At 32.4% G+C, this 10,940-nt stretch overlaps 1 protein-coding gene across 1 annotated transcript; it reads right to left on the bottom strand.

Annotated features, from left to right (window-relative positions):
* Nucleotides 1-245: 245 nt before the first annotated feature.
* Nucleotides 246-5,628, bottom strand: LOC126770326 (uncharacterized). Its single transcript, XM_050489691.1, has 2 exons — nucleotides 5,118-5,628; nucleotides 246-980 (listed from the first exon to the last, which is right to left on the bottom strand). The coding sequence occupies exons 1-2, from the start codon at nucleotides 5,587-5,589 to the stop codon at nucleotides 553-555; spliced, it is 900 nt and encodes a 299-aa protein (XP_050345648.1). The 5' UTR covers nucleotides 5,590-5,628; the 3' UTR covers nucleotides 246-552.
* Nucleotides 5,629-10,940: the final 5,312 nt, after the last annotated feature.

Genomic DNA, 10,940 nt, shown 5'->3' with positions numbered 1-10,940 from the left:
TAGAAAATAAAATCTTGTATGGGAGAGATATGCATTATGGCGTGCTAATATTGAATTCCAGCCACGATCGTGTGGGCGGGATTGTACCGAACATTTGCAATTAGATTACTTACGTACACGTCAAGATAATAAAATTAGTACAAATAAAAATTCATTTTCGTTCTGCAACAACATGTAAAAATATTATTACTCAGATATTTTAGAAATTAAATTTGGTATTTATACATAAAATGGAAACAACGATATCGAAGAGAAAGCATCGTATAAATAATATATTTTTTGCATTACAATTATGATTTATGTACCAAATGGTAACTTTCACCAACACTGAAGTTTGAGTCACCATTAGCTAAGCCAATTATTGACTAAATCTTTCCCTGATTGTCCTAGCCAAAGCGAAACATACTCCTTTGAGGTTCTTCAACGGTTCTAGCACTTCGAATAACAGTTTCCTCACTAGATAGAGTCTCGAAACTTCTAGGGCTGCGTAAAATAGTTTCTTGACTAGCTACTTCCTCTACACTTCTAGGACTTCGATATACTTTTTCCTGACTAGACTTCAACTTGATGACTAGACATTTCCTCAGCGCTCCTACCTACGCGAAGCTCACTTTCTTGAATTTTTTCAACACTTCTAGGGCTGCGAAAAACTGTTTCTCGACTTGCTACTTCCTCTACACTTCTAGGGCTTCGATATACTTTTTCCTGACTAGAAAGTGCTTCAACTTGATGACTAGACATTTCCTCAGCGCTCCTACCAACGCGAAGCTCACTTTCTTGAATTTTTTCAACGCTTCTAAGGCTGCGAAAAACTTGACTTCCTACTTCCTCTACACTTCTAGGGCTTCTCGTATTCTTAGCTTTAATCTTTAAAACTTGCCACGGCTGAGTTTTTACGTTTGGATTCCAGTTTGGAATTACAACATCATGATGAGTCGGTTGCTTCAGTCCAGGAAAACTCACATCACGTCTTGCACGAGTTTGAAAATTATGAGGTTGACCATGTAGGTTAACATGCCCTTCGTCCCTTTGTAGAATAATTTTACTCAATCCCGGAAGGCTTGGACTCTTTTCTGGTTCTTCCGAAGCACAGACAGCCGCCAATAGTAATACCGACAGTGCAAATTTAATCATTTTTAGCGCGTAACTGATGTTTGCAATCGTCTGCAGTTCTTATATACACAGGATATTGAGTAAGAAACTCGTTTGAGATAACGACCAGAGTAAAAGGGTAATTACTTCAAGTGATCCCCCTATCTTTTTGTTGTTTACATCTCCAGCTGTATTTGGAATAACTAAAACAATTCAGATAACCTTTACGAAGGACATTATAGGGACACATTATATTAAAAGGTAATAGTATATACATATTAGATATATATAATAAAACACCTATTAAGTCTCGCATTCATTATTTTAATTTCTATTATATATTATGTAGTAAAAAAATAATTATTAAATTTTTGTATAGGTTAGTTTGGTTTTTATTATTTTTTGGTACATTGGTGAATGTTGTTTACGCCTTTAAAGACGTATCACTACGTAAGAATATCTGTTTATGTTGTTAATTTTAAGTGTATAAGTTGATTTAACTATCTCAATAAATAATTAAAGAAAAAAAATACCGCACCCAATAGCATCTCAAATTATATAATTTGTTTTATGATTAATATAATAAAATTTATTGTAGCAAACGATCAACAAATCAGTTTTAATGACCTTTCTATTTTATCGGGGTTTTACCATAAACCTAAATGAATATTGTACAAAAAACTTTTTACAACCAACAAAAATTATAAATATGTCATATAAAGTTCCTGCCCGTGGCTTCACCCGCGTATGAGGACCGTGTACAATGTTTGGACCATATGTCCCTTTTGTACCTTTGACAACATGTATGCAAAATTTAATGGTCGGTTGAGTAGTTAAGATGTGAAAGCGTAACAAACAAACTCACCCCTACATTTACAATAATAGTAAGGATTAGACTATATACCAAGAGTTATCTATTGTGAAAGTGTGATAGGTAATTGTAGGTCTGTCTGTATGTCTATCTAAACGTGATAAATTCAAAAATTACCAAACGGATTTTCATACGGTTTTGCCAATGGACGGAATGATCGGAAAATATTATGATAACTGGGACCTTTACTGGCGCCCATCAGGTAAACCAATATATTATCTACGTTTAATATTACTATAAAAGCGTTTTAAGTAAACCCTACCCTTGCGAAGCTGTGATAGGTAGCTAGGTAATTTATATAATTACGAAAAAAATCTTAAATCTTTAAAAAAAATCAAATAAAACTGACTTCACTTAACTTAACCTTATAAACTTGGTAAGTTATGATGAGTATATTTTAAGTATATTATATTTTAATGAAGAAACAATACAGAATATCAAATGTGATTTTTTATTACCTATTGTCAGTTATTTCCTTAATTCTAGTATTTACATGTTGAAACAAGCAAGAATTTTTATCGTCTCTTGCTTGACCCGTTTTATTATTAAGTAATTATGAACTATTAATAAATTCGTTTATGTATTCGTAAAACCGTTTCAAATTACTTTCGTCCCTTATGAGACTTTTACGATTACATAAATATTTAAAATAAATACACTGCGTAAATAATTATAAATCAAATATCTACACCTAGCGGTTTCACCCGCTTTAAACGTTTCTTGTCCTAAACTTATAAATAATTTCCTCAAAAAATTAAAAATGCTAAAATATTTTTTCAAATACGACTGAAAGTTACACATTAGAGTGATGAAACAAACAAACTCTTCAATTTAATTAATAATAATATAATATCCTGGGACATTATTCACACACGGCCATCTAATCCCAAACTAAGCAAAGCTTGTTCTATGGAAACCAGACAACTGATATACTACATATACTACTTTTGTTTTGTAAATATATACTTATATAGATAGTTACACCCAGACTCATGACAAACAGACATGTCCATGCACACAATGTCTGTCCTGGGTGGGAATCGAACCCACAACCTTCGGCGTGAGAGGCAAGTATCTACCAACCACGCCAACAGGCTTGTTGTAATTATATTATTATTAAAGATTTTCGCAATGTATCATAAAGTATAAAAAAGAAAAATCAACAGCAAATAAAATCGATTCAAATGTTCATCTCATCAGAGATTAATTGATATTTTGGTCATGTTTAGTTTTGGAACACATAAATCTTATCCGAAGAGTCTTGAATCTTATTTAAGAGTTATCAGTTTAAACCAGTTCAAGCATCGTTGAATTATCGTGTGTTTAATTTTTGTTTATTATTTATCTCCTCCTTGCTTGTGAAGGAAAACATCGTGAGGAAATCTCCATGTGTTGGGAGAAAATCTGTCACACACGAATCCGGTATAAGGGGACATCTACCTAATTTTACTTTACGCTGCTGTTTGCGCAAAACGTTATACATATGTATGTACAAGTCGAGTTGCAATTGAAAAGTTAATAATACATACGTTGGCTACTGTATTTTTATTAATGAATTTAATACTTGGTTACCATGATATTATCATCAGAGGGAAAATATAAATTACTTCACAATTAAAATGTAAATGTCTATATATAGTTCTTAAGATTTTCTTAGAAAAGACACAATCTAACACTTTAGCGAGACCTTTAGCACTAAAAATAGCGATAAGACAGTTATCTTTCTTTGCAAAATTGTACTCATATATTTTAATTACAAGATATTTTCCTTAATGTTTAACTAAATATAGCATGATAAATGAATAATAAACAAAGAGACGATGTGACCCAGTGCTTAAGCATCTTGAATCTTAACTGATGATTGCGGATTCAATCCGAACCAAGCAAGAACCGTAAAAAGTGTATGTGATTTGTGTCTATAATTCATCCTGTATTCGTCTTTAAAGGAAAATGTCTTAAGAAAAACATATTGTGTCGGATGAAAATCTGCCACGAACATATATGTATAATTACTAACACGCATTAGTGTAGGCCTCAGCCCAAAAGTGGGACATTTACAGATTGTTAATTTACACCTATTTTAACCGATGACTTGAACTAATTAAATATACTTAACTCACATTTGCACAATTTAGTCTTAGTTTAACCATTTTTTACTTTTTTACAGTTCCTATGTTTTTTTATTGAGTAACACTGTAAAATTTATTTTTTATAATTTCTTAATTTCTGTTTAGACATTATTTATGTGCTTGCTGTATTGTGTATTGCTTTAATTAAAACAGCACACATATTTTAAAACATTATTCCACGATGTAATATACTCATAAGTGTGTATCCTTTGTTGGAGATCCTTAATTAATTAATAAATAAATATATTCATAGGCATATTGCCTGCTCCACCAGGTCTGACACTATTCTTTAGGCACCTATACACTGTTTTCTATACAGTTCGTTATAATAATATACACCAAAGTTACATATGGTATAAAAGCATATTTAATGAATGATAAATTGGTATTTTCTTATTTTTGAAATATACACACTAATGGTGTATAGAATTATTACCGAATTTATGGTACTCATAACAATACAAGGAAGAAACACAAACTTATTATATGTTTATATTACGCTTGTCTTGCATAGTCAGTTACTTATTGTGGGGCAATCAGCTTACAATTGCAGAAATCCCTGAAAACTTAAAAAATATATATACAAGTATAAAGGAACGTTCTAGTGCAAATAGTTAATTATTAAGCAAATAGGGAATTTATAGATCATTAATAGCATACCAGAAATAAAAATCAAATCAAATAAATAATAAATAATGACAATTTAATTTTCGTGTATAATGTTGTATGTAATGTATTTATTATATTTTGTTAAAATTGTTAATTATATAATATATATTTATTAAAGAAATAGCAAATGCTATAAAATAGGGCAGTACGGTGATCAGACGAAAATAAAAACGAAATACATATTCAAAAATCAAATTAAGTGTTTAATATTTCATTTAAGATTATGAAATACATTTTTTTGCTTAATTGTTATAATTATATTATATAATAAAATATTTTGTACTCTTTTAATTTAAGAATTAAATTTAGACGTTACGTTTTTCCTTGTTGACTGGTTCAGTTTCCACCTCTGTTGGCGTAGATAGGATAAGTCTGTCGTGGTCCTCCCGGGAGCGGGAATGGGTTGTATGGACCAGTCGGTCGGGGCATAGATGGGCGTGGCATAAAATTGTTTCTGCTGATGCTCCTTGCGTTTCGACGATTATATCCTGGATGAGTTGGACCAGTGTTCCGGCTGCTGCTTGATGTTCTGTGACCTCCACCCGATCTTCTAGCACTCGGTGAGTCTACGCTGCGAGCATATCTCCTGTTAGGATCCAGCTTAACATCGTCTATATAAGTCGGTAATACAGGATGATCACCAGTCGCTGGTGCTCGGGGCACATCACCTTGATACAACCATAATGGTTCTTGATCCCCCGTGTCTCGAGCCGTGCGAATGATTGGTCCTCTTGTTGGTGGTGGTCTGTACGTTGGGTGAATAAAGCGTTGACCGTAGGTATCAATAACGACTGTCGCCAAAACCAATAAAGATAATAATTTAAACATTTTGCTAAATCTTCTCTGATAATCTTCGAAGAATGATACTTTGTTACAGCGGCATATTCTTTTTATACTACATCTTGAGGAAAACGAGTATGTCATAAACCGGGGACTTTACATACTATCTTTGAATTGCAGATACAGGGAAGAACATTATTAGTTTGTTATATAATATATATCGACTCATCATATTAATTGCTTCTCTGATACAATATATGTACTCTACTTCGTGATACACTGCATGTTTATTATTATCTCATGAAATTACCTACAGTTAATATAAGTTCTGGATACATCTCGAATAGCAGTATTATTATTCTATATCTTATATATTTTATATACTTTTTATTAAGATGTGACACAAGACGAGCGAATACCCGGAATATTGAAGGTACCATATCTCTCAATAGGGGCTCAAAAGTTCTTGCAAAGTAACATACCTCATGTTGTCACCTGACAAAACTCAGAACCACACAAGGCACAATTGTCACCTCAAAACCTGAGATTCAAGGCCACCACATAACACATTTGCGATTTGTCGACGACATTGTCATCGTGGCGGAGACTCTGCAGGATTTGGAAGAAATGCTAAACAGCCTGAGCGATTTAAAAAAGGTGGCAGGTATGAGATGGATGCGTACTGCCCAAGATCGCGATGGTTGGCGTTCTATGGGGGAGGCTTTCGTCCAGCAATGGACGGCAAAAGGCTGAAAAAAAAGAAACTTTATTATATAAAAATTTTTAGTATGTAAAATAATTATAAGGTTCGTTTTAATTCAATGTAATTTGTTTTAAGATAAAAGTACTTACTTGAACTTGAAATAAAGAAGGCCATCACATATGTAGGTATGTATATAAGTCCTGATAACTGTTACATATAAATTCTGATCATGTACTTGACAATTGGAATTAATGGCTTCGATTATGTTTACAATCCTGAGTATTTTTTTTTACAATATTTACAAATAAAATTAACAATATTCTCATTTCTTAAAATAATTCACATCCAGCAAGAGTCTAAATAAATGTGGAAAGTATAAGGTCTTATTATGTATTTTGAAACATTAGACCTATTTGTTAGGTTGAATTAAGATACACAAGGTATAAATTATTCAGCATCTAACATTATTTATAAATTTTTTTGGCAATATATTTTTATTTTCATTTTTTTTAATTTAATTAACAAAAAAAATGAACACAGAAATTTCTTTAGCATATTAGATTTATAAAGGAAGACCGTTTCCAATGATTTATTTATTCTCTCATTTATTGACGTAAAAAAATTAAAAATTCAATCAATAAACCAAAAATCTGTCGATATATATTGTCTCTAAGAGTAAATTTGCGGTCAATGGCTTGTATACAAATTAACAAAACATTTGTTCATAATAATGCATGACGGGGAACACCCTTGAAGTCCAAGAAGTTATACATTTAAAGATAGCAGGAAATCAATATATTGAAGAGGTGTGAATCAATATATTGTATCCTATATCGCAGTTTAATGACTGCCTCGTTGGTCTCGTGGCCGCAGTTCCCGAGGTCCTGAGTTTAATAACCAAGTCGAGCCGAAAAAACTTGGGTTTTTCTAACAAAGAAAGCACACACTTCTGCACTATATGTCTTGCGCAGTTGACTAATCGCTCTGAGATTGGCCGCCTCGGCCGAAATCGGTCAGGAGAACATCATCATATCGCAATTCAGGCATATATTATACATACATGCATATTATGAATGAATTCGGTGTCCATTAGTTTTGAACCTAAAACTAGCTTTTTAATCGATTTCATTCATTTTATAACTTTTATATTTATTTTTCCGTTTGAGATTATTTTATAAAAAAAATTATGATTTTAAAGAATTGTTTAATTGTTGGGGATATTAAGAAAAAATTGAATATTTTAACATAAAATGTATTCATAATACCCATGCTCTATAGTACTTATGAAGTACCTATGTACAGAAAAATTTCTCTTTATATGAAGTGCCTTAATTATAGAAAAATGACTATGTTAATTACGTGAATATCGAACACAAATATTTGACTGAATATACAATGGCGTATATTTAATTTAGTTAACGTTATCCTGTGCAATTTGAAGCCACAAAAATCATTTGAATCCGATAGACTACACTTAGAGGTAATAATATACTGTATAAGATTATATGGACCTTGATCGAATTACCTTAAAAAAATAACAGTCAAGGTGTGACCCGAGATCACATAGAACACACTTAGCTACAGGTAGGAAGTAACAAAAATATTAAACTTGGATTTTGGACTATGGCAGAAAAAACTAATACAACTACTATTTTTTATTCACTATTATGATACAAAATTTATTGACAATGATGCGTGAATGTGTGATGTTCCTCTTTTGTCCAAACTGTTCATTCTTCTTCAGAACACTCTAATTTGCTTCTTTTTTTGTCCTTTAATGATTTTTCCATAAAATATCACTGTCATTTAGTTTGTAAAGAACAAAGTCTTCAAAGAAAAATCATGTATGACCGCCACTGTTGTAGCCAGTAAAATATTTTGCATCCTGATTTAGGTCGCCTTAAACAAATATATTATCTTTATTTTTCTTTTTGTGATACCTATTTAAATACAAATTACGTTTGTACATTCTGTTGTTGGAATATTTTTCTTCCAAGGGGCGCCATTCTTGTAATTTGCATACGCACCGTGTTTTTTCCCTTGCCGACGTAGTAGCAAAATAATATACTTATTGTTATTAACAATAATCGTTTGATTCATATTGACATGCTCAATTTCTATTAGTAATATATAATTGGTATCAATATTTTTTTTACATAAAAAGTAAAAATACTTAGCTATTCTTGGAAGTTTTTTATATAATCTGTAGAAAATATTTGTTGATTAAAAATGGTTACGATAACATATATTATATATTCAGACCAAAATCATAATAAAAAACGGTCATTTTTATTTAGTTAAAAAAAACTGGCCAATCAATTTTCATATAAACGTAATCAGGTTCTAGTTACATCATTAGGTACGCATCGTGAAACAGGTCCCAAGTTGAAAAAATTAATTATTTTTCCCGAGAAGTGCGAGACGTATAATTGGCAACGAACGTTCATAGAATAAAATAATAATAATCATATATTAACTTAGTTATCTACTACTAACGTTATCAGAAAGCTTACTTCAGCCTTTTTTATGTTATAGATAGGCGGATGGGCCCATTTATGTAATGTAAAGTGGTCACCTCCGCCCATAGACATTGGCGATATAAGAAAGATTAACCATTCCTTGTATCGCCAATGCGTCACCAACCTTGGGAACTAAGATGTTATGTCCCTTGTACCTGCAGTTACACTGGCTCACTTACCCTTCAAACCGGAACGCAACAATAGTAAGTATTACTGCTTAGCGTACTACGTCATCGATTATTATATAATGTAACGTCATGCCATAGCGCCACGCTACATATCGCCACACCATATGCCAAGACAAGCCAAGCCAAGCCAAGCCAAGCCATGTCATGCCATGCCACGACAGTTAAAGCCAGGTCTGTCCACCAAGCCCGTCTGTAACCGTTACTGGCGTCACATTCGAGTGACAACAGAACTTAATACCGATCGGCTTATTTCGGAAGGTCATTCGTTTTTGTACAAAAATGTTGCTATGGCAACCAAAATAACGGATGAGATGATGTAGCCATGACAACGGAAAAATAAAATAACAGTTTTAAATTGATATATTGTTATCATTACTACCTTTCCGTTTTAATAAGTAACATTAAATCGGAAGAATATCGAAGAAGATTTTATTTCATTCTGTACGGCCACCGCCAACGACAACACATAACAGGAAATTAAAAAACTGTATTTTTTTTTATAGAATAGGAAGGTGGACTAGCATATGGGCCACCTGATGGTAAGTGGTCACCAAACGTCCTTAGGCATTGGCATTGTAAGAAATGTCAACCATCGCTTATAGCCAATGCACCACCAACCTTGGGAACTAAGATTTTATGTCCCTTGTGCCTGTAATTACACTGGCTCACTCACCCTTCAAACCGAAACGCAACAATATCAAGTATTGCTGTTTTGCGGTAGAATATCTGATGAGTGGGTGGTACCTACCCAGACGAGCTTGCACAAAGCCCTACCACTAGTAAAATTTCAACTAAAAATTTCAAATTTCAAAAGTATTTGTATTTCAACTGATTTGATCCTCGCAAAACAAAAATATTACCTTACCTATATCATCTGCGAGAAAATGTTTTTGAATTATTTTAGACGTAAAGATTTTTATTACGTTTGAAGTACAATAAAAGAAAATTGTCTGGTATGGAATATTAAACCTACTGTCAAATCCAACACTATATTAAAATATTTTTTCACTCTTAAGTTATTTGGTATTATTAACATTATGTAATGAAATGTTTTAATTCTTCTTAAAGAAGAAGTAACAAATCAAGCAGTTATTATTGCGCGTGCTTACGAAACTGCAGAACTTCGCGATATCGTATACGACGCAATTGGTGCAAAATCACGTCACAGGAAAGATCTTGAATGAGTGGTTAAGGAACTTCGAACACACATTAATTAATATATTATATATAATATTTAGTGTCAACTTTTAATGCTAAGCCAACTTCTTTATTTGCGAAATAAAATGACTGATATATATAAATGACTTATATTCCATTTAGCCTAAATTGCTGAGTCTACCAGAATACATTTTGCACATAATGACCTTATGGAACGGAACTAAGGAGATTAAATGGGGGATGAAATTTTGCATGAAAATTCGTATTTCTGATGTTAGAAATATAGAAATCAATTCATAGGTTAATGATATATATAAGAGGACGAAAACCAAAGCTTCGATAGTTTTACAAATAATGTTATCTATAGTTAAATTAAATGACTAAATGTAACTGCCCCCTAAATGTTCGTAGATTTAATTAATACGCCTACAAGGGGTTTACTTTTACCTTAATTGTAGGCACTTGAAGATAACTGCTTCCGTTGTAAGGCTTCGTCTTTCGAAGAAAATCTTCAAATTCTGACAGGCAGCACAAAAAAACTTTTGGCCAACTGACACAACCTATTAATGTATTGACCTCGTGTAGCAACACAACATCATACTTTCTTGCCGGTGGAAGAAATGAGCTATACGCACAGGACGCCAACAAAGCGATGGCATTGTTTTTATTCAGCAGCTGGGGCTGCTCTCCAACGTTTAGTTTTATCGTATAGTTAGGCTTCAGTTTTGTACGATACTCAACTTACCATTTGTCTCAAAAATTGTAGTTGATTCTTTCAAGTCGTGTCGTGTTTTATAAGCTATTTTATTTTCTTTGCAACAGGAGTAAACA

This window comes from Nymphalis io, chromosome 8, assembly GCF_905147045.1.
Source record: "Nymphalis io chromosome 8, ilAglIoxx1.1, whole genome shotgun sequence".
Lineage (NCBI taxonomy): Eukaryota > Metazoa > Arthropoda > Insecta > Lepidoptera > Nymphalidae > Nymphalis > Nymphalis io.
The sequence above is the reverse complement of the archived record's forward strand: the minus strand, read 5'-3'. Positions and strand labels throughout refer to the sequence as shown.

Excerpts from the sequence above, each read along its gene's own strand:
- LOC126770326 (XM_050489691.1), bottom strand. The coding sequence starts at position 5,589 with ATGTTTAAATTATTATCTTTATTGGTTTTGGCGACAGTCGTTATTGAT. Across the intron at positions 981-5,117 it reads ACAGACTTATCCTATCTACG|CTCGTGCAAGACGTGATGTG; the intron begins CCAACAGAGGTG and ends ATAATTTTCAAA.